At 41.9% G+C, this 24,634-nt stretch overlaps 2 protein-coding genes across 2 annotated transcripts in view; one reads left to right on the top strand and one right to left on the bottom strand.

Moving 5' to 3' along the window:
* Positions 1–6,022, top strand: part of LOC135537428 (protein kinase C beta type-like) — a 50,526-nt gene extending 44,504 nt beyond the window's left edge. Inside the window, exon 3 of the mRNA XM_064963597.1 lies at positions 5,745–6,022. Coding sequence (XP_064819669.1) covers positions 5,745–5,936 — 192 coding nt within the window. The 3' untranslated portion in view covers positions 5,937–6,022. The remainder of the gene's footprint in view (positions 1–5,744) is intronic.
* Positions 1–24,634, bottom strand: part of LOC135537430 (protein kinase C beta type-like) — a gene marked incomplete at its 5' end in the record, with an annotated part of 153,309 nt that overhangs the window by 107,878 nt on the left and 20,797 nt on the right.

Consider the following 24,634-nt stretch of genomic DNA (forward strand, 5'->3'; position numbering starts at 1 on the left):
TCTCTCTGTCTCTCTCTGTCTCTCTCTCTCTCTCTCTTTCGCTCTCTCTCTGTCTCTCTCTCTCTCTGTCTCTCTCTCTCTCTCTCTTTCGCTCTCTCTCTGTCTCTCTCTCTCTCTTTCGCTCTCTCTCTTGCTCTCTCGCTCTCTCTCGCTCTCCCTCTCCCTTGCTCTCTCTTTCTCTATCTCTCTCTCTCCCTCTCTCTTTCTTTCTCTCTCTGTCTCTATCTCTCTCCCTCTCCCTCTCTCTCTCTTTCTCTCTCTGTCTCTCTCTCTCTTTTCGCTCTCTCTTTGTCTCTCTCTGTCTCTCTCTCTCTCTCTCTGTCTCCCTCTGTCTCTCTCTCTCTGTCTCTCTCTCTCTCTTTCGCTCTCTCTCTGTCTCTCTGTCTCTCTCTCTCTCTCTCTCTCTCTCTTTCGCTCTCTCTCTGTCTCTCTCTCTCTCTCTCTCTCTCTGTCTCTTTCGCTCTCTCTCTGTCTCTCTCTCTCTCTTTCGCTCTCTCTCTTGCTCTCTCGCTCTCTCTCGCTCTCCCTCTCCCTTGCTCTCTCTTTCTCTATCTCTCTCTCTCCCTCTCTCTCCCTCCCTCTCTCTCTCTCTTTCTCTCTCTGTCTCTTTCTGTATCCCTCTTTCCCTATCTTTCACCACTATGAGTTCTGCCTAACCTAGTGGGGCCAGTGGTCTGGCTAGGCCTCACTCAGACCAGGGACTCTAGTGGATGTCCTGCCCAGCTACCCGCACCAGAGATGGGGCTGGGGTGTAGGTCTGGTTAGGCCTCAGACCAGGGACTCTAGTGGATGTCCTGCCCAGCTACCCGCACCAGAGATGGGGCTGGGGTGCAGGTCTGGTTAGGCCTCAGACCAGGGACTCTAGTGGATGTTCTGCCCAGCTACCAGGACCAGAGATGGGGCTGGAGAACATCCTATGGGAGCATGAACAGAAGGTAGGAGAAGTTGTGTTCTTCTCTATGAAGCATCTCCTGTCCTCTCTCTGTTTCTACACCAGCACACATATCCTCTGTGGCTGTAGTTTCAGTATGTCTGGTTTTCTATACCTCTGTGTCTGGTTCTCTATATATCTCTGTCTGGTTTTCTATATATCTCTGTGTAGTTTATGCCTGGATCTATCTGGTTATCTCTATTCTACAGTATCTCTGTGTAGTTTCTGCCTGTATCTATCTGGTTATCTGTATTCTACAGTATCTCTGTGTCTATCTGGTTATCTGTGTTCTACAGTATCTCTGTGTAGTTTCTGCCTGGATCTATCTGGTTATCTCTATTCTACAGTATCTCTGTGTCTATCTGGTTATCTGTATTCTACAGTATCTCTGTGTCTATCTGGTTATCTGTGTTCTACAGTATCTCTGTGGAGTTTCTGCCTGTATCTATCTGGTTATCTCTATTCTACAGTATCTCTGTGTAGTTTCTGCCTGGATCCATCTGGTTATCTCTATTCTACAGTATCTCTGTGTAGTTTCTGCCTGGATCTATCTGGTTATCTGTATTCTACAGTATCTCTGTGTCTATCTGGTTATCTGTGTTCTACAGTATCTCTGTGTAGTTTCTGCCTGGATCTATCTGGTTATCTCTATTCTACAGTATCTCTGTGTAGTTTCTGCCTGTATCTATCTGGTTATCTGTATTCTACAGTATCTCTGTGTCTATCTGGTTATCTGTGTTCTACAGTATCTCTGTGTAGTTTCTGCCTGTATCTATCTGGTTATCTGTATTCTACAGTATCTCTGTGTCTATCTGGTTATCTGTGTTCTACAGTATCTCTGTGTAGTTTCTGCCTGTATCTATCTGGTTATCTGTATTCTACAGTATCTCTGTGTCTATCTGGTTATCTGTGTTCTACAGTATCTCTGTGGAGTTTCTGCCTGTATCTATCTGGTTATCTCTATTCTACAGTATCTCTGTGTAGTTTCTGCCTGTATCTATCTGGTTATCTGTATTCTACAGTATCTCTGTGTCTATCTGGTTATCTGTGTTCTACAGTATCTCTGTGGAGTTTCTGCCTGTATCTATCTGGTTATCTCTATTCTACAGTATCTCTGTGTAGTTTCTGCCTGTATCTATCTGGTTATCTCTATTCTACAGTATCTCTGTGTAGTTTCTGCCTGGATCCATCTGGTTATCTCTATTCTACAGTATCTCTGTGTAGTTTCTGCCTGTATCTATCTGGTTATCTGTATTCTACAGTATCTCTGTGTCTATCTGGTTATCTGTGTTCTACAGTATCTCTGTGTAGTTTCTGCCTGTATCTATCTGGTTATCTCTATTCTACAGTATCTCTGTGTCTATCTGGTTATCTGTATTCTACAGTATCTGTGTAGTTTATGCCTGGATCTATCTGGTTATCTGTATTCTACAGTATCTCTGTGTCTATCTGGTTATCTGTATTCTACAGTATCTCTGTGTAGTTTCTGCCTGAATCTATCTGGTTATCTCTATTCTACAGTATCTCTGTGTAGTTTCTGGTTATCTCTACTCTATCTCTCTCTCCAGTTCCCAGTACTCTGTACACTCTCTGTGACTGTAGTCTGTGACTGTAGTCTGACTGTATCTCTCTCTCCAGTTCCCAGTACTCTGTACACTCTCTGTGACTGTAGTCTGACTGTATCTCTCTCTCCAGTTCCCTGTACTCTGTACACTCTCTGTGACTGTAGTCTGACTGTATCTCTCTCCAGTTCCCTGTACTCTGTACACTCTCTCTGACTGTAGTCTGACTGTATCTCTCTCCAGTTCCCTGTACTCTGTACACTCTCTGTGACTGTAGTCTGACTGTATCTCTCTCCAGTTCCCTGTACTCTGTACACTCTCTCTGACTGTAGTCTGACTGTATCTCTCTCCAGTTCCCAGTACTCTGTACACTCTCTCTGACTGTAGTCTGACTGTATCTCTCTCCAGTTCCCTGTACTCTGTACACTCTCTGTGACTGTAGTCTGACTGTATCTCTCTCCAGTTCCCTGTACTCTGTACACTCTCTCTGACTGTAGTCTGACTGTATCTCTCTCCAGTTCCCTGTACTCTGTACACTCTCTCTGACTGTAGTCTGACTGTATCTCTCTCCAGTTCCCTGTACTCTGTACACTCTCTCTGACTGTAGTCTGACTGTATCTCTCTCTCCAGTTCCCTGTACTCTGTACACTCTCTCTGACTGTAGTCTGACTGTATATCTCTCTCCAGTTCCCTGTACTCTGTACACTCTCTCTGACTGTAGTCTGACTGTATATCTCTCTCCAGTTCCCTGTACTCTGTACACTCTCTCTGACTGTAGTCTGACTGTATCTCTCTCCAGTTCCCAGTACTCTGTACACTCTCTCTGACTGTAGTCTGACTGTATCTCTCTCCAGTTCCCTGTACTCTGTACACTCTCTGTGACTGTAGTCTGACTGTATCTCTCTCAGTTCCCTGTACTCTGTACACTCTCTCTGACTGTAGTCTGACTGTATCTCTCCAGTTCCCTGTACTCTGTACACTCTCTCTGACTGTAGTCTGACTGTATCCTCCAGTTCCCTGTACTCTGTACACTCTCTCTGACTGTAGTCTGACTGTATCTCTCTCTCCAGTTCCCTGTACTCTGTACACTCTCTCTGACTGTAGTCTGACTGTATATCTCTCTCAGTTCCCTGTACTCTGTACACTCTCTCTGACTGTAGTCTGACTGTATCTCTCTCCAGTTCCCTGTACTCTGTACACTCTCTCTGACTGTAGTCTGACTGTATCTCTCTCCAGTTCCCTGTACTCTGTCCACTCTCTCTGACTGTAGTCTGACTGTATATCTCTCTCCAGTTCCCTGTACTCTGTACACTCTCTCTGACTGTAGTCTGACTGTATCTCTCTCCAGTTCCCTGTACTCTGTACACTCTCTCTGACTGTAGTCTGACTGTATCTCTCTCCAGTTCCCAGTACTCTGTACACTCTCTCTGACTGTAGTCTGACTGTATCTCTCTCCAGTTCCCTGTACTCTGTACACTCTCTGTGACTGTAGTCTGACTGTATCTCTCTCCAGTTCCCTGTACTCTGTACACTCTCTCTGACTGTAGTCTGACTGTATCTCTCTCCAGTTCCCAGTACTCTGTACACTCTCTGTGACTGTAGTCTGACTGTATCTCTCTCCAGTTCCCTGTACTCTGTACACTCTCTCTGACTGTAGTCTGACTGTATCTCTCTCCAGTTCCCTGTACTCTGTACACTCTCTCTGACTGTAGTCTGACTGTATCTCTCTCCAGTTCCCTGTACTCTGTACACTCTCTCTGACTGTTGTCTGACTGTATCTCTCTCCAGTTCCCTTCGCTCTTTTTCTCCATCCTGATTTCTTTCTTTCTCTTCAAATCACCTCTCTCTCTCCACATCTGTCCCCTATCGCCCGTCCTCCCTCCATCTCTCTCTCTCCCCGTCTCTCTCTCTCCCTTCCTCCTCTCCATCTCTCTCTCCATCCATCTCTCTCTCTCACTCCTTCCATCTCTCTCCCTCCCTCCATCTCTCTCTCCCTCCCTCCATCTCTCTCTCCATCCATCTCTCTCTCTCGCTCCTTCCATCTCTCTCTCTCCCTCCCTCTCTCTCTCGCTCCCTCCATCTCTCTCTCTCCCTCTCTCTCTCGCTCTCTCCCTCCCTCCATCTCTCTCTCTCCCTCCCTCCATCTCTCTCTTTCCCTCCATCTCTCTTTCTCTCTCTTTCTGCCTCTCCATTTTTCTCTCTCTCTCCCTCCCTCTCTCTCTCGCTCCCTCCATCTCTCTCTCTCCCTCTCTCTCTCGCTCTCTCCATCTCTCTCTCTCTCCCCCTCCTCTCTCTCTCTCTCCCTCCCTCCTCTCTCTCTATTCCCTCCCTCCTCTCTCTCTTCCCCCCTCCATCTCTCTCTCTCTCTCCCTCCATCTCTCTCTCTCCCTCCATCTCTCTTTCTCTCTCTCTCTCTCTTCTGCCTCTCCATTTTCTCTCTCTCTCCCTCCCTCCATCTCTCTCTCTCCCTCTCTCTCTCGCTCCCTCCATCTCTCTCTCTTCCCCCCTCCTCTCTCTCTCTTCCCTCCCTCCTCTCTCTCTCTTCCCTCCCTCCTCTCTCTCTTCCCCCCTCCATCTCTCTCTCTCTCTCTCTCTCTCTTTCTGCCTCTCCATTTTTCTCTCTCCCTCCCTCCATCTCTCTCTCTCCCTCCATCTCTCTCTCTCTCTTTCTGCCTCTCCATTTTTCTCTCTCTCCCCCTCTCTGTCTCTTTGTCTATCTTAGAGGATGCTCTAGTTCTCCCGCCCCCATGCCCCCTAGGCTCCTGGCACAGAGGACAGGAACAGCACAGCCCTCCCCCTTGTCTCTATAGGTTATTATACAACTCCACTACACCATCCTGCTGTCTTCTACCAGTCCACCACTGTCACCACAGTCATGCACCATCAATGAACTATGTTTTAATATTGACAATACTCTCTTTTCTCTCCCTCATCCCTCCTATCTCTCTCTTCTCTCCCCCTCCTCTCTCTCTACCCCCTCCCTCCTCTCTCTCTCTTCTCTCCCCCTCCTCTCTCTCTCTTCCCTCCCCCTCCTCTCTCTCTCTTCCCTCCCCCTCCTTTCTCTCTCTTCCCTCCCTCCTCTCTCTCTCTTCCCCCTCCTCTCTCTCTCTTCCCTCCCTCCTCTCTCTCTCTTCTCTCCCCCTCCTCTCTCTCTCTTCCCTCCCCCTCCTCTCTCTCTCTTCCCTCCCCCTCCTCTCTCTCTCTTCCCTCCCCCTCCTTTCTCCCTCTGTCCCCGTCCTTCTCTGGAACAGAAGAGTAACAAGGACACGTGTAACTTTGATAAAGAATTCACTAAGATGCCGGTGGATTTGACTCCTACAGATAAACTGTTTATAATGAACCTGGACCAAGACGAGTTTCTGGGATTCTCCTACACCAACCCTGAATACCCCTCTGATGAGGTGACCGGGGAGGAGGAGGAGGAGGAGGAAGGACAGAGTTAAGACACACACACACCAACCCTGAATACCCCTCTGACGAGGTGACTGGGGAGGAAGAAGAGGAGGAGGAGGAGGAAGGACAGAGTTAAGACACACACACCAATCCTGAATACCCTTCTGACGAGGTGACTGGGGAGGAAGAGGAGGAGGAGGAGGAAGGACTGAGCTAAGACACACACACACACCAACCCTGAATACCCCTCTGACGAGGTGACTGGGGAGGAAGAGGAGGATGGACAGAGCTAAGACACACACACACCTGAACACACACACACACAAACACACATTCAGTAACAGACACACACACCAACCCTGTCTCTGACGACGTGACTGGGGAGGGAAAGGAGGGGATGCGAAAGAGGAGGAGAAAGAGGAGGGGAAGGGAAGAGGAGAGGATGAGGAGAGGAGGAGAAAGAGGAGGGGAAGGGAAGAGGAGGAGAAAGAGGAGGGGAAGGGAGGAGGAGAAAGAGGAGAGGAGGGGAGGAGGAGGAGAGGAGGAGGAGGAGGGGAAGGGAGGAGGAGGAGAAAGAGGAGGGGAAGGGAGGAGGAGAGGACGAGGAGGAGAAAGAGGAGAGAACGAAGGGAGGAGAGGAGGAGAGGACGAGGGAGAGGAGGAGGGGTGGAGAGGATGAGGGGGGAGAGGAGGAATAGGAGGAGGAGGAAAGGAGGAGTAGAAGGGGAGGAGAGGAGGAGAGGAGGAGGAGAGGAGAGGACGATGGGAGGAGGGGAGGAGGAGGAGTAGGATGAGGGAAATTAGAGGGGGAGGAGGAGGGAGGAAAATCAACTCTCCTTCCCTCCCTCCTACTCTCTTCTCCCTCTCTTGTTTTCTGTCTAATCCCTCGTTCTGACGGCTTCTCTCCTGGAGTTTCGTTTGGTGTGATGTCACAGGGTTGGTAATGCGGCAAGACACAACACACACACACACACACACACACACACACACACACACACACACACACACACAACACACCCACTCAGTAAATGAGAAAGGGTTCTGACTCCCCCCCCAGTGAGCCATTTCAGAAGCACAAACAGTAACAATACTTCCTTCCTCAGTTATTCATTAATACATGTATTTATTCGTTTAGTTGTTTATTAATTTAGTTATTTATTTAGTTATTTATTTAGTTATTTAGTTATGTATTTATTAATTAATTGAGTTAGTTATTTAGTTATGTATTTATTAATTAATTTAGTTATGTATTTAGTTATGTATTTATTAATTTAGTTACTGTTCTATTTATTTATTTATTTAGTCATGTATTTATTAATTCATTTTGTTATTTAGTTATTTTTTCTCATTTTGTGGGATCTAAATCAGAGTAAGCTGTGTGTGTGTGTGTGTGTGTGTGTGTGTGTGTGTGTGTGTGTGTGTGTGTGTGTGTGTGTGTGTGTGTGTGTGTGTGTGTGTGTGTGTGTGTGTGTGTGTGTGTGTGTGTGTGTGTGTGTGTCGCTGGATAACACTAATTAGCTCCAACTCAGAGGAATAAAATGGGCCTACAGTCGTATGGCTTCTACAGGACATTACTGTAAAATCAGAGGAATAAAATGGACCTACAGTCGTATGGCTTCTACAGGACATTACTGTAAAATCAGAGGAATAAAATGGACCTACAGTCGTATGGCTTCTACAGGACATTACTGTAAAATCAGAGGAATAAAATGGGCCTACAGTCGTATGGCTTCTACAGGACATTACTGTAAAATCAGAGGAATAAAATGGGCCTACAGTCGTATGGCTTCTACAGGACATTACTGTAAAATCAGAGGAATAAAATGGGCCTACAGTCGTATGGCTTCTACAGGACATTACTGTAAAATCAGAGGAATAAAATGGGCCTACAGTCGTATGGCTTCTACAGGACATTACTGTAAAATCAGAGGAATAAAATGGGCCTACAGTTGTATGGCTTCTACAGGACATTACTGTAAAATCAGAGGAATAAAATGGGCCTACAGTCGTATGGCTTTTACAGGACATTACTGTAAAATCAGAGGAATAAAATGGGCCTACAGTCGTATGGCTTCTACAGGACATTACTGTAAAATCAGAGGATAAAATGGACCTACAGTCGTATGGCTTCTACAGGACATTACTGTAAAATCAGAGGAATAAAATGGGCCTACAGTCGTATGGCTTCTACAGGACATTACTGTAAAATCAGAGGAATAAAATGGGCCTACAGTCGTATGGCTTCTACAGGACATTACTGTAAAATCAGAGGAATAAAATGGGCCTACAGTCGTATGGCTTCTACGGGACATTACTGTAAAATCAGAGGAATAAAATGGGCCTACAGTCGTATGGCTTCTACAGGACATTACTGTAAAATCAGAGGAATAATATGGGCCTACAGTCGTATGGCTTCTACAGGACATTACTGTAAAATCAGAGGAATAAAATGGGCCTACAGTCGTATGGCTTCTACAGGACATTACTGTATAAAGTCTGAACGCCCTCCACATCCCTTTACCCTGAGGTTAATGCCGATGCATATGCAATAAGTCACAGCGTAGTGTTGTTTATATATATATATATATATATATATATATATATATATATATATATATGTATATAATGCAAATCAATTACTTAAAAATCATACAATGTCATTTTCTGGATTTTTGTTTTAGATTCCGTCTCTCACAGTTGAAGTGTACCTATGATATAAATTGCAGACCTCTACATGCTTTGTAAGTAGGAAAACCTGCAAAATTGGCAGTGTATCAAATACTTGTTCTCCCCACTGTGTATATAGATACGGTACCAGTCAAACGTTTGGCCACACCTCCTCATTCAAGGGTTTTTCTTTATTTTTACTGTTTTCTCTCTATATCTCTCTGGAACTCCATCCAGACTGTTGGAAAAGCATTCTAGGTGAAGCTGGTTGAGAGAATGTCAAGAGTGTGCAACAGCTGTTGTCAAAGGCAAAAAATGGGTAGCTACTTTGAAGAATCTAAAATATATTTTTATGATTTGTTTAACACTTCTTTTTTTGTTGTTGTTGGCTACAACATGATTCCATAATGTGTTATTTCATAATTTTGACGTCTTCGCTGTTATTCTACAATGTAGACAATAGTAAAAACACTCTAATGAGGAGGTGTGGCCAAACTGTTGACTGGTACTGTATGTGGATATGCATAGTGACTGTCAGTGACTAACACAATGTAAACTAGTCTTATATATTAAATAGTTATTTATGTAGTATAACAGTGACCTAAATAATATAAACTAGTCTTATATATAAAATAGTTATTTATGTAGTATAACAGTGACCTAAAGAATATAAACTAGTCTTATATATTAAATAGTTATTTATGTATTTTAACAGTGACTAACACAATATAAACTAGTCTTATATATTAAATAGTTATTTATGTAGTATAACAGTGACTAACACAATGTAAACTAGTCTTATATATTAAATAGTTATTTATGTAGTATAACAGTGACTAACACAATGTAAACTAGTCTTATATATTAAATAGTTATTTATGTAGTATAACAGTGACTAACACAATATAAACTAGTCTTATATATTAAATAGGTGACCTACAGAATATAAACTAGTCTTATATATTAAATAGTTATTTATGTAGTATAACAGTGACTAACACAATGTAAACTAGTCTTATGTATTAAATAGTTATTTCAGTCAGATCAGCGGTAGAGCTGTGTAATAGGAGACTTGACATTTAAAGGTGATTTCCCCATATATCCGACATGTGCAGCATTTACTATGATGACGGGTGGGACATTACCTTTAACAGGGGCTGAGCTGAAAGGGGACTGTGGGATTGATACCAGTCATCACTGCATTACAACAACCAACTAACAGCCTTGTGTGTGTGTGTGTGTGTGTGTGTGTGTGTGTGTGTGTGTGTGTGTGTGTGTGTGTGTGTGTGTGTGTGTGTGTGTGTGTGTGTGTGTGTGTGTGTGTGTGTGTGTGTGTGTGTGTGTGTGTGTGTGTGTGTGTGTGTGTGTCTGTGTGTTTTTACGTGTGTTTTACGTGTGTGTGTGTTTTAAAGATATGTTCTATGAAGTGTATAGGTCCAGTTGTCTTGTAGTTTCTCAGCTCTAAGCTAAACACATATGATGTGTATATAGTTAATCAGACCATAGTAACATAGGAGTATTGTATTCTGCGGTGGTAAGAGCAGAGAATCGCTGTGATACTACGCTTCAATATGGGTTTCCCAGATATAGGGTTCATCAGAGCTTAGTGATGTTGTGTTGATGTTACCCTGTACACCTAAATAAATATGCATTAGGTTAGCAGTGAGATAAGCAATGCTTTAAATGTATGATCTATCAATAGGAATCAAAGGTGTGTTTAGTTATTGAATACGATGTTACATTGTACATCTGATTGTAATTCTAGAACTGATTCTAATTATAGAATACATTCTCATTCTAAATCTGATTGTAATTCTAGAACTGATTGTATTTCTAGAAATTATTGTAATTCTACAGCTACTGAGCAGAAATATATACACAACATGCAACAATTTCAATGATTTTACTGAGTTACAGTTCATATGAGGAAATCAGTCAATTGAAATAAAATCATAAGGCCTTAATCTATGTATTTCTCATGACTGGGCAGGGGCACAGCCATGGGTGGGCTTGGGAGGGCATAGGCCCACCCACTGGGGATCCAGGACCAGCCAATCAGAATGAGTTTTTCCCCACAAAAGGGCTTCATTACAGACAAGAAGTACTCCTCAGTTTCATCAGCTGTCCGGGGAGCTGTACGATCCCACAGGTGAAGAATTGTGACATTATGTTGTGTGACAAAACTGCACATTTTTAGAGTGGCCTTTTATTGTCCCCCCAGTACAAGGTGCACCTGTGTAACGATCATGCTGATTAATCAGCCTCTTGATATGCCACAGCTGTCAGGTGGATGGATTATCTTGGCAAAGGAGAAATACTCACTAACAGGGACGTAAACAAAAAATGTGTGCAAATAAGTTTTCTTTTTGTGCGTATGGACATTTTGGGGGGGGGGATTTTTTATTTCAGCTCATGAAACATGGGACCAACACTTTACATATTGTGTTTATATTTCTATTCATTGTATATAAATATGCATTTGTATAAAGGTAGACTCAGCTTTTTAACACCATCATTCTAAGTCGACAACAAGCTACCCCCCCACTTTAAATGACGAGTGTACTGCTGAGTCTACCTTTAATGATAAGATACGTTATTTGATTGAATGTTATTGACTAAGTATAGTTTACCTAAAGCTTACGATATTGTGTTGCTTTGTTGAATGTTATTGACTAAATATAGTTTACCTAAAGCTTACGATGTTGTGTTGCTTTGTTGAATGTTATTGACTAAATATAGTTTACCTAAAGCTTACGATATTGTGTTGCTTTGTTGAATGTTATTGACTAAATATAGTTTACCTAAAGCTTACGATATGGTGTTGCTTTGTTTTTTCATGCAGTTTAATTTGTAAATATATATTGGGTTTTTTTTACGATTTAGATTAGTGATTTAGAGTCTTCCCACGTAAATGTTGTGTTTTATATTTAAATGATTATAAATGCTTATGAATTTGACTGAGGCAGTATATTTCCTGACCGTAGGGGGGGGGATTGATAGGTTTAGTTCACATTTTTTTACGATTTAGATTAGTGATTTAAAGTCTTCCCACGTAAATGTTGTGTTTTATATTTAAATATTAAAGATACGTAATTTAAATGATTCTAAATGATTATGAATTTGACTGAGGCAGTACATTTCCTGACTGTAGGGGGGGTTGATAGGTTTAGTTCACGTTGCCATGAAAAGTCCGAAGTCAAAGTATTTTACAGAATTCCACTTATTGTACATCGTTGATTCATCCAACCAGGTCTCACAGTCTCATGTCAGAATTAGACGGTATTTTTTTTGCATGTTTCACAAGCGTCAAAATTTCGAAGTTGTTCCAAATGTCAAATTTCAAAGTGTTTAAGGTTAATTAAAACTTGTTAACGGTACAGGTTCCCCAGGGGCACCACAGCCCCCCCCCCCCCCCGCTCAACTCAAATGGTGGCGCACAGAATGCAAAAATATTCTTTGAAATATCAGATTTCTAAAATGTTTTACGGCAAAAACATAGCACATATTTATGTCAAACCACCACAAAGACAGAGACGATATACAGTCATTTTGTCGAACAAAAGATGCAATCACAAAAGCAGGATTAAAATTAAAATAATTCACTAACCTTTTGAAAATCTTCATCAGATGACAGTAATAGGACATGTTACACAGTACATTTATGTTTTTTCAATAATATGCCATTTATATCCATACATCTCCGTTTACATTGACGCCATGTTCAGAAAATCCTCAAAAATGTTCGGAGAAATTATAGATAGCTCCGCCAGATAACAGAAATACACATCATAAACTTTGACTAAATATACATGTTCTACATATAGTTAGAAAGATACACTGGTTCTTAATGCAACCGCTGTGTCACATTTATTTTTAACGTTACAGAAATCGCTCCCTATGCAATAATCTGAGGCGGCGCTCAGACGTAAGCAATATTTCTCTGCTATGTTGGAGTCAACAGAAATACAAAATTACAACATAAATATTCCCTTACCTTTGATGGTCTTCGATCAGAATGTAGTGGAAAGAGTCATACCCAATACATCGTTTTGTTTCACTTCGTGTGTTCTTACAGTAGCATCTGCTAGCAGTTTCAGCTGAAAAGCATCCAAAATGACTTCTGGTCCCGAACAGTTGCGCATCAAAACTTCAAAATTACATATTATATGTCGACTAAACTGGTCAAACTAAGTGCAGAATCAAGCTTTAGGATGTTATTAACGTACAAAACAATTCTCAATTATACTGGGCAATCGTGCTTCTTCTGAGGCAAACTGGAACAAAGAAAGATCTGTTCCAAACGCGCGCTCTTGCCCCCATGTATTTTCTCGCGACATCCACTCTTTCGCCTCGCAAAGGGTCAAAGCTCGCGGGATTTGCACAATTAAACGCTGTACTGAATGAGGACATCTAGTGGAAGACATAGAAAGTGTTTGTCGACTAAACTGGTCAAACTAAGTGCAGAATCAAGCTTTAGGATGTTATAAACGTACAAAACAATTGGCGATTCAACCGGACAAAAGCAATTCTTCTCAGACAATCTGGAACAGAGGAAGGACTGTGTACAATTCGCGCTCTAACGCGCATGTATTTTCTCGCGACACCCACTCTTTTGCCTCGCAAAGGGTCAAAGCTCGCGGGATTTGCACAATTAAACGCTCTACTGAATGAGGACATCTAGTGGAAGACATAGAAAGTGTTTCCAGTTCCATAGCTGGTTGGGAAGGGTGGGGGCGATGACGTCAAAGTTGCCCCAACTTTCATGTTTCCAAAACTAGTTTGGGAGATTGGCTGCCCTGTGAGTTCTGCTATACTTACAGACATAATTCAAACGGTTTTAGAAGCTTTAGAGTGTTTTCTACCCAATAATAATTATTATATGCATATATTAGCCATTTTGGACAGATTTTATTTCAGTTTACTATGCGCACGCAATTCATCCAAAGGGGGCAGTATTGTCCCGAGCCTTAACAGGTTGTTTAGGTATTAACCCAGAATTTTTAAGATTAGATATTAAATCTGAATTTTTAAGGTTAAGATTAGACATTAACTCTGAATTTTTAAGGTTAAGATTAGACATTAACTCTGAATTTTTAAGGTTAAGATTAGACATCAACTCTGAATTTTTAAGGTTAAGATTAGACATTAACTCTGAATTTTTAACGTTAGGGTTAAGTTCAGACATTTAACTCCCAAGGGTAGGCATTAACTCTGGTTAAGGCCTCTTGATACTCCCCACGCCGGATCTGGGATCTTGAATAAAGCCTCAGGCTCATTAGCATAACGCAACGTTAACGATTTCTGTAAATCGCAAATAAAATGAAAATAATGCACCTGCTCTCAAGCTTAGCCTTTTCTTAACAACACTGTCATCTCAGATTTTCAAAATATGCTTTTGAACCATATCAAATCACTAATTTGTGTAAGAGTATGCTAAGCTAGCTTAGCATTTTGAGTAGCATTTAGCACGCAACATTTTAACAAAAACCAGATAACCAAATAAATAAAATCATTTACCTTTGAAGAGCTTCGGATGTTTTCAATGAGGAGACTCTCCGTTACATACCAAATGTTCAGTTTTTCCTGAAAGAATCTTTGTGTAGGAGAAATCGCTCCATTTTGTACATCACATTTGGCTACCGAAACGAAACGAAAATTCAGTCACCAAAACGTCAAATTTTTTCAGAATGAACTCCATAATATCGACCGAAACATGGCAAACGTTGTTTGGAATCAATCCTCAAGGTGTTTTTTCACATATCTCTTCATTGATATGCAGTTCGTGGAAGCCTGCTTTCCCCTCAGAATCGCATGGAAAAATACCAGCAGCTGAAAAAGACGCACCAATTTCGACGGAGGACACAAGGCGGACACCTGGAAAATGTAGTCTCTTATGGTCAATCTTCCAATGATATGCCTACAAATACGTCACAATGCTGCAGACACCTTGGGGAAACGACAGAAAGGGCAGGCTCATTCCTCTCGCATTCACAGCCATATAAGGAGACAATGGAAAACGGAGCCTCAAAAATCCTGTTGGTTTCCTGGTTGCCGTTTCATCTTGGTTTTGCCTGTAGCTCCTGTTCTAGGGCACCCACAGAGAATATCTTTGCAGTTCTGGAAAATTCAGAGTGTTTTCTTTCCAAAGCTATCAATTATATGCATAGTTGAGCATCTTTTTGTGACAAAATATCTTGTTTAAAACGGGAACGTTTTTCATCCAAAAATGAAATTGCGCCCCTAGAGTTTCAAGAGTTAAGGGTAATGTTTCAACTAGACACAAAACTAAAATATATTTTTTTTAAATCACTTTCTGTCACCGGATATGAACTTGCAACCTTTGGCTCTTTGGAATCAGAGGCAAATGCTTCCAACCATCCGCCATCCCTTTCCACAAAAAAAGTGACCGCTCACTGTTGCCCCCTAGTGGTCTGTTTCCACGTCATCTCCTGACATCCTTAGCCAAGGATGGACGTCGAATAATGACTTGTGTCACGAGTGACCTGGCTGGATTCATCATGAGTCTATTTACTGTATAGCATTGATTCATCAGGAGTCTATTTACTGTATAGCATTGATTCATAAGGAGTCTATTTACTGTATAGCATTGATTCATCAGGAGTCTATTTTCTGTACAGAATTGATTCATCAGGAGTCTATTTACTGTATAGCATTGATTCATCAGGAGTCTATTTACTGTATAGCATTGATTCATAAGGAGTCTATTTACTGTATAGCATTGATTCATCAGGAGTCTATTTACTGTATAGCATTGATTCATCTGGAGTCTATTTACTGTATAGCATTGATTCATCTGGAGTCTATTTACTGTATAGCATTGATTCATCAGGAGTCTATTTACTGTATAGCATTGATTCATCAGGAGTCTATTTACTGTATAGCATTGATTCATCAGGAGTCTATTTACTGTATAGCATTGATTCATCAGGAGTCTATTTACTGTATAGCATTGATTCATCAGGAGTCTATTTACTGTATAGCATTGATTCATAAGGAGTCTATTTACTGTATAGCATTGATTCATCAGGAGTCTATTTACTGTATAGCATTGATTCATCAGGAGTCTATTTACTGTATAGCATTGATTCATCAGGAGTCTATTTACTGTATAGCATTGATTCATCAGGAGTCTATTTACTGTATAGCATTGATTCATCAGGAGTCTATTTACTGTATAGCATTGATTCATCAGGAGTCTATTTACTGTATAGCATTGATTCATCAGGAGTCTATTTACTGTATAGCATTGATTCATCAGGAGTCTATTTACTGTATAGCATTGATTCATCAGGAGTCTATTTACTGTATAGCATTGATTCATCAGGAGTCTATTTACTGTATAGCATTGATTCATCAGGAGTCTATTTACTGTATAGCATTGATTCATCAGGAGTCTATTTACTGTATATCATTGATTCATCAGGAGTCTATTTACTGTACAGCATTGATTCATCAGGAGTCTATTTACTGTATAGCATTGATTCATCAGGAGTCTATTTACTGTATAGAATTGATTCATCAGGAGTCTATTTACTGTATAGCATTGATTCATCAGGAGTCTATTTACTGTATAGCATTGATTCATCAGGAGTCTATTTACTGTATAGAATTGATTCATCAGGAGTCTATTTACTGTATAGCATTGATTCATCAGGAGTCTATTTACTGTATAGCATTGATTCATCAGGAGTCTATTTACTGTATAGCATTGATTCATCAGGAGTCTATTTACTGTATAGCATTGATTCATCAGGAGTCTATTTACTGTATAGAATTGATTCATCAGGAGTCTATTTACTGTATAGCATTGATTCATCAGGAGTCTATTTACTGTATAGCATTGATTCATCAGGAGTCTATTTACTGTGTAGCATTGATTCATCAGGAGTCTATTTACTGTATAGCATTGATTCATCAGGAGTCTATTTACTGTATAGCATTGATTCAGCAGGAGTCTATTTACTGTATAACGTTGATTCATCAGGAGTCTATTTACTGTATAGCATTGATTCATCAGGAGTCTATTTACTGTATAGCATTGATTCATCAGGAGTCTATTTACTGTATAGCATTGATTCATAAGGAGTCTATTTACTGTATAGCATTGATTCATCAGGAGTCTATTTACTGTATATCATTGATTCATCAGGAGTCTATTTACTGTACAGCATTGATTCATCAGGAGTCTATTTACTGTATAGCATTGATTCATCAGGAGTCTATTTACTGTATAGAATTGATTCATCAGGAGTCTATTTACTGTATAGCATTGATTCATCAGGAGTCTATTTACTGTATAGCATTAATTCATCAGGAGTCTATTTACTGTATAGAATTGATTCATCAGGAGTCTATTTACTGTATAGCATTGATTCATCAGGAGTCTATTTACTGTATAGCATTGATTCATCAGGAGTCTATTTACTGTATAGCATTGATTCATCAGGAGTCTATTTACTGTATAGCATTGATTCATCAGGAGTCTATTTACTGTATAGAATTGATTCATCAGGAGTCTATTTACTGTATAGCATTGATTCATCAGGAGTCTATTTACTGTATAGCATTGATTCATCAGGAGTCTATTTACTGTGTAGCATTGATTCATCAGGAGTCTATTTACTGTATAGCATTGATTCATCAGGAGTCTATTTACTGTATAGCATTGATTCAGCAGGAGTCTATTTACTGTATAACGTTGATTCATCAGGAGTCTATTTACTGTATAGCATTGATTCATCAGGAGTCTATTTACTGTATAGCATTGATTCATCAGGAGTCTATTTACTGTATAGCATTGATTCATCAGGAGTCTATTTACTGTATAGCATTGATTCATCGGGAGTCTATTTACTGTATAGCATTGATTCATCAGGAGTCTATTTACTGTATAGCATTGATTCATTTACATTTACATTTAAGTCATTTAGCAGACGCTCTTATCCAGAGCGACTTACAAATTGGTGAATTCACCTTCTGACATCCAGTGGAACAGTCTATTTACTGTATAGCATTGATTCATCATGAGTCTATTTACTGTATAGCATTGATTCATCATGAGTCTATTTACTGTATATCATTGATTCATCAGGAGTCTATTTACTGTATAGCATTGATTCATCAGGAGTCTATTTACTGTATAGCATTGATTCATCAGGAGTCTATTTACTGTATAGCATTGATTCATCAGGAGTCTATTTACTGTATAGCATTGATTCATCGGAGTCTATTTACTGTATAACGTTGATTCATCAGGAGTCTATTTACTGTATAGCATTGATTCATCAGGAGTCTATTTACTGTATAGCATTGATTCATCAGGAGTCTATTTACTGTATAGCATTGATTCATCAGGAGTCTATTTACTGTATAGCATTGATTCATCGGGAGTCTATTTACTGTATAACGTTGATTCATCAGGAGTCTATTTACTGTATAGCATTGATTCATCAGGAGTCTATTTACTGTATAGCATTGATTCATCAGGAGTCTATTTACTGTATAGCATTGATTCATCAGGAGTCTATTTACTGTATAGCATTGATTCATCAGGAGTCTACTCTATATAGTATATACTATTCAATGGTTTCTCCAGTTACCTGATCGCTCTAAAGCTGACCTTACTGCCGACTGCTATAGAGGAGGATTAGGAATATGTTAGGAGTGATTAGCTACAGTATATATTGATTAGCTACAGTATATATTGATTAGCTACAGTATATATTGATTAGCTACAGTATATATTGATTAGCTACAGTATATATTGATTAACTACAGTATATATTGATTAGCTACAGTATATATTGATTAGCTACAGTATATATTGATTAGCTACAGTATATATTGATTAGCTACAGTGTATATTGATTAGCTACAGTGTATATTGATTAGCTACAGTATATATTGATTAGCTACAGTATATATTGATTAGCTACAGTATATATTGATTAGCTACAGTATATATTGATTAGCTACAGTATAAATTGATTAGCTACAGTATATATTGATTAACTACAGTATATATTGATTAGCTACAGTATATATTGATTAGCTACAGTATATATTGATTAGCTACAGTATATATTGATTAGCTACAGTATAAATTGATTAACTACAGTATATATTGATTAACTACAGACAGGGACTTTAATGCAGGGCAGCCATCTTCCTAATACTCCACACAGGGACTTTAATGCAGGGCAGCCATCTTCCTAATACTCCACACACAGGGACTTTAATGCAGGGCAGCCATCTTCCTAATACTCCACACACAGGGACTTTAATGCAGGGCGGCCATCTTCCTAATACTCCACACAGGGACTTTAATGCAGGGCGGCCATCTTCCTAATACTCCACACAGGGACTTTAATGCAGGGCGGCCATCTTCCTAATACTCCACACAGGGACTTTAATGCAGGGCGGCCATCTTCCTAATACTCCACACAGGGACTTTAATGCAGGGCGGCCATCTTCCTAATACTCCACACAGGGACTTTAATGCAGGGCGGCCATCTTCCTAATACTCCACACAGGGACTTTAATGCAGGGCGGCCATCTTCCTAATACTCCACACAGGGACTTTAATGCAGGGCGGCCATCTTCCTAATACTCCACACAGGGACTTTAATGCAGGGCGGCCATCTTCCTAATACTCCACACAGGGACTTTAATGCAGGGCGGCCATCTTCCTAATACTCCACACAGGGACTTTAATGCAGGGCAGCCATCTTCCTAATACTCCACACAGGGACTTTAATGCAGGGCGGCCATCTTCCTAATACTCCACACAGGGACTTTAATGCAGGGCGGCCATCTTCCTAATACTCCACACAGGGACTTTAATGCAGGGCGGCCATCTTCCTAATACTCCACACACAGGGACTTTAATGCAGGGCGGCCATCTTCCTAATACTCCACACAGGGCGTTAATGCAGGGCGTCCATCTTCCTAATACTCCACACAGGGACTTTAATGCAGGGCGGCCATCTTCCTAATACTCCACACAGAGACTTTAATGCAGGGCGGCCATCTTCCTAATACTCCACACAGAGACTTTAATGCAGGGCGGCCATCTTCCTAATAATCCACACAGGGACTTTAATGCAGGACAGCCATCTTCCTAATACTCCACACAGGGACTTTAATGCAGGGCGGCCATCTTCCTAATACTCCACACAGGGACTTTAATGCAGGGCAGCCATCTTCCTAATTTCTACCACTATGCCATGTGTAACCAGAGGGTGGGGGGGACTCTAGACCACCTTTACTCCACACACAGAGACGCATACAAAGCTCTTCCTCAACCCTCCATTTGTGCAAATCTGACCATAATTGTATCCTCCTGATTCCTGCCTACAATTTTTTTTTTTTTTACTAAAGCAGGAAGTGACTCGCTCAATACGGATGTGGTCAGATGACACGAATGCTAAGCTACAGGAGTATTTTGCTAGCACGGACTGGAATCTGTTCCCGGGATTCATCACGATTACCACCTCAGTCATCGGCTTCATCAATAAGTGCATCGATGACGTCGTCCCCACAGTGACCGTGGGTACTTTTCCCGACCAGAAGCCATGGATTACAGGCAACATCCGCACCGAGCTAAAGGCCAGAGCTGCCGCTTTTCAAGGAGCGGGACACTAATCTGCTCGCTTAAAATAAATTCTGCTACGCCCTCAGACGAACCATCAAACAGGCAAAGCGTCAATACAGGACTAAGATGGAATCATAAACACCGTCTCTGACGCTTGTTGGATGTGGCTTGAAAACTGTTACAGACTACAAAGTGAAACCCAGCCATGACGCGAGCCTTCCAGACGGATTAAATGCCTTTTATGCTTGCTTCGAGGCAACCAACACTGAAGCAGGCATGAGAGGACCAGCTGTTCCAGACGACTGTGTGATCATTCTCTCCGTAGTGTAGCCGATGTGAGTAAGACCTTTTAACAGGTCAACATTCACAAGGCCACAGGGCAAGACAAATTACCAGGACGTGTACTCAGAGCATGCGTGGACCAACTGGCAAGTGTCTTCACTGACATTTTCAATCTTTCCCTGTCTGAGTCTGTAATACCAACATGTTTTAAGCAGACCACCATAGTACCTGTGCCCAAGAACACTAAAGGTAACCTGCCTAAATGACTACCGCCCCGTGACACTCACATCTATAGCCATGAAGTGCTTTGAAAGGCTGGTCATGGCTCAAATCAACACCACTATCCCAGAAACCCTAGACCCACTCCAATTCGCATACCGCCCCAACAGATCCACAGATGATGTAATCTCTACTGCACTCCAAACTGCCCTTTCCCACCTGGACAAAATGATCAACGACAACAATGAGACAGCCTATAGGGAGGAGGACAACTAAATTAGGAGAGAGAAAGAAAGGTATGGGAAGAGAGAGAAAGAGGTATGGGAAGAGAGAAAGAGAGGTATGGGAAGAGAGAAAGAGAGGTATGGGAAGAGAGAAAGAGAGGTATGGGAAGAGAGAGAGAGGTATGGGAAGAGAGAGAAAGAGGTATGGGAAGAGAGAGAAAGAGGCATGGGAAGAGAAGAAAGAGGCATGGGAAGAGAGAGAAAGAGGTATGGGAAGAGAGAGAGTATGGGAAGAGAGAAAAGAGAGGTATGGGAAGAGAGAAAGAGAGGTATGGGAAGAGAGAGAGGTATGGGAAGAGAGAGAGAGTATGGGAAGAGAGAGAGAGTATGGGAAGAGAGAGAGAGGTATGGGAAGAGAGAAAAGAGGTATGGGAAGAGAGAAAGAGAGGTATGGGAAGAGAGAAAGAGATATGGGAAGAGAGAAAGAGAGGTATGGGAAGAGAGAAAGAGAGGTATGGGAAGAGAGAAAGAGGTATGGGAAGAGAGAGAGAGGTATGGGAAGAGAGAAAGAGATATGGGAAGAGAGAAAGAGAGGTATGGGAAGAGAGAAAGAGAGGTATGGGAAGAGAGAAAGAGAGGTATGGGAAGAGAGAGAAAGAGGTATGGGAAGAGAGAGAGGTATGGGAAGAGAGAAAAGAGATATGGGAAGAGAGAAAGAGAGGTATGGGAAGAGAGAAAGAGAGGTATGGGAAGAGAGAAAGAGATATGGGAAGAGAGAAAGAGAGGTATGGGAAGAGAGAAAGAGAGTATGGGAAGAGAGAAAGAGAGGTATGGGAAGAGAGAAAGAGAGGTATGGGAAGAGAGAAAGAGAGGTATGGGAAGAGAGAGAAAGAGAGGTATGGGAAGAGAGAAAGAGAGGTATGGGAAGAGAGAAAGAGATATGGGAAGAGAGAAAGAGAGGTATGGGAAGAGAGAAAGAGAGGTATGGGAAGAGAGAAAGAGGTATGGGAAGAGAGAGAGAGGTATGGGAAGAGAGAGAAAGAGAGGTATGGGAAGAGAGAGAAAGAGAGGTATGGGAAGAGAGAGAAAGAGAGGTATGGGAAGAGAGAAAGAGAGGTATGGGAAGAGAGAAAGAGAGGTATGGGAAGAGAGAAAGAGAGGTATGGGAAGAGAGAAAGAGGTATGGGAAGAGAGAAAGAGAGGTATGGGAAGAGAGAAAGAGAGGTATGGGAAGAGAGAAAGAGATATGGGAAGAGAGAAAGAGATATGGGAAGAGAGAAAGAGAGGTATGGGAAGAGAGAGAAAGAGAGGTATGGGAAGAGAGAAAGAGAGGTATGGGAAGAGAGAAAGAGAGGTATGGGAAGAGAGAAAGAGATATGGGAAGAGAGAAAGAGAGGTATGGGAAGAGAGAAAGAGAGGTATGGGAAGAGAGAAAGAGGTATGGGAAGAGAGAGAAAGAGAGGTATGGGAAGAGAGAAAGAGAGGTATGGGAAGAGAGAAAGAGATATGGGAAGAGAGAAAGAGAGGTATGGGAAGAGAGAAAGAGAGGTATGGGAAGAGAGAGAAAGAGGTATGGGAAGAGAGAAAGAGGTATGGGAAGAGAAAGAAAGAGATATGGGAAGAGAGAAAGAGAGGTATGGGAAGAGAGAAAGAGATATGGGAAGAGAGAAAGAGAGGTATGGGAAGAGAGAAAGAGATATGGGAAGAGAGAAAGAGAGGTATGGGAAGAGAGAAAGAGATATGGGAAGAGAGAAAGAGAGGTATGGGAAGAGAGAAAGAGAGGTATGGGAAGAGAGAAAGAGGTATGGGAAGAGAGAAAGAGAGGTATGGGAAGAGAGAGAGAGAGGTATGGGAAGAGAGAGAGAGGTATGGGAAGAGAAAGAAAGAGATATGGGAAGAGAGAAAGAGAGGTATGGGAAGAGAGAAAGAGATATGGGAAGAGAGAAAGAGAGGTATGGGAAGAGAGAAAGAGATATGGGAAGAGAGAAAGAGAGGTATGGGAAGAGAGAAAGAGAGGTATGGGAAGAGAGAAAGAGAGATATGGGAAGAGAGAAAGAGAGGTATGGGAAGAGAAAGAGAGGTATGGGAAGAGAGAAAGAGAGGTATGGGAAGAGAGAAAGAGGTATGGGAAGAGAGAAAGAGAGGTATGGGAAGAGAGAAAGAGAGGTATGGGAAGAGAGAGAAAGAGGTATGGGAAGAGAGAAAGAGAGGTATGGGAAGAGAGAAAGAGAGGTATGGGAAGAGAGAAAGAGATATGGGAAGAGAGAAAGAGAGGTATGGGAAGAGAGAAAGAGATATGGGAAGAGAGAAAGAGAGGTATGGGAAGAGAGAAAGAGAGGTATGGGAAGAGAGAAAGAGAGATATGGGAAGAGAGAAAGAGAGGTATGGGAAGAGAAAGAGAGGTATGGGAAGAGAGAAAGAGAGGTATGGGAAGAGAGAAAGAGAGGTATGGGAAGAGAGAGAAAGAGGTATGGGAAGAGAGAAAGAGAGGTATGGGAAGAGAGAGAAAGAGGTATGGGAAGAGAGAAAGAGAGGTATGGGAAGAGAGAAAGAGAGGTATGGGAAGAGAGAAAGAGAGGTATGGGAAGAGAGAGAAAGAGAGGTATGGGAAGAGAGAGAAAGAGAGGTATGGGAAGAGAGAAAGAGAGGTATGGGAAGAGAGAGAGAGAGGTATGGGAAGAGAGAAAGAGAGGTATGGGAAGAGAGAGAAAGAGAGGTATGGGAAGAGAGAGAAAGAGGTATAGGAAGAGAGAGAAAGAGAGGTATGGGAAGAGAGAGAAAGAGGTATGGGAAGAGAGAGAAAGAGGTATGGGGAGAGAGAAAGAGGTATGGGAAGAGAGAGAAAGAGGCATGGGAAGAGAGAGAAAGAGGCATGGGAAGAGAGAGAAAGAGAGGTATGGGAAGAGAGAGAAAGAGGTATAGGAAGAGAGAGAAAGAGAGGTATGGGAAGAGAGAGAAAGAGAGATATGGGAAGAGAGAGAAATAGAGGTATGGGACGAGAGAGAAAGAGAGGTATGGAAGAGAGAGAAAGAGGTATGGGAAGAGAGAGAAAGAGGTATGGGAAGAGAGAGAAGAAAGAGAAACAGGGTGAGACAGGGGTAGGAACAGGGCAGAGAGCGAGGGATGGAGAAAGAGAAACAGGGTGAGACAGAGGTAGGAAAAGGGCAGAGAGCGAGGGATGGAGAAAGAGAAACAGGGTGAGACCCAGAGGTAGGAAAAGGGCAGAGAGCGAGGGATGGAGAAAGAGAAACAGGGTGAGACAGAGGTAGGAAAAGGGCAGAGAGCGAGGGATGGAGAAAGAGAAACAGGGTGACACCCAGAGGTAGGAAAAAGGGCAGAGAGCGAGGGATGGAGAAAGAGAGGAAATGACAGAAGAAGAAGTGAAGAAGAATGTTCAGGAGAGGATTTACACACACAGTTTCTTACACTCAGTTCCCTCGTGTTTACCCTCGTGTTTACCCTCGTGTTTACCCTCGCGTTTACCGTCGCGTTTACTCTTGCGTTTACCCCCGTGTTTACCCTCGTGTTTACCCTCGCGTTTACCCTCGCGTTTACCCTTGCGTTTACCCTCGCGTTTACCCTCGTGTTTACCCTCACGTTTTTACCCCGTGTTTACCCTCGTGTTTACCCTCGCGTTTACCCTCGCGTTTACCCTTGCGTTTACCCTCGCGTTTACCCTTTTATCCTCACGTGTTTACCCTCACGTTTACCCTTGCGTTTACCCCGTGTTTACCCTCGTGTT

Source organism: Oncorhynchus masou, unplaced genomic scaffold, assembly GCF_036934945.1.
Source record: "Oncorhynchus masou masou isolate Uvic2021 unplaced genomic scaffold, UVic_Omas_1.1 unplaced_scaffold_776, whole genome shotgun sequence".
Classification (NCBI taxonomy): domain Eukaryota; kingdom Metazoa; phylum Chordata; class Actinopteri; order Salmoniformes; family Salmonidae; genus Oncorhynchus; species Oncorhynchus masou.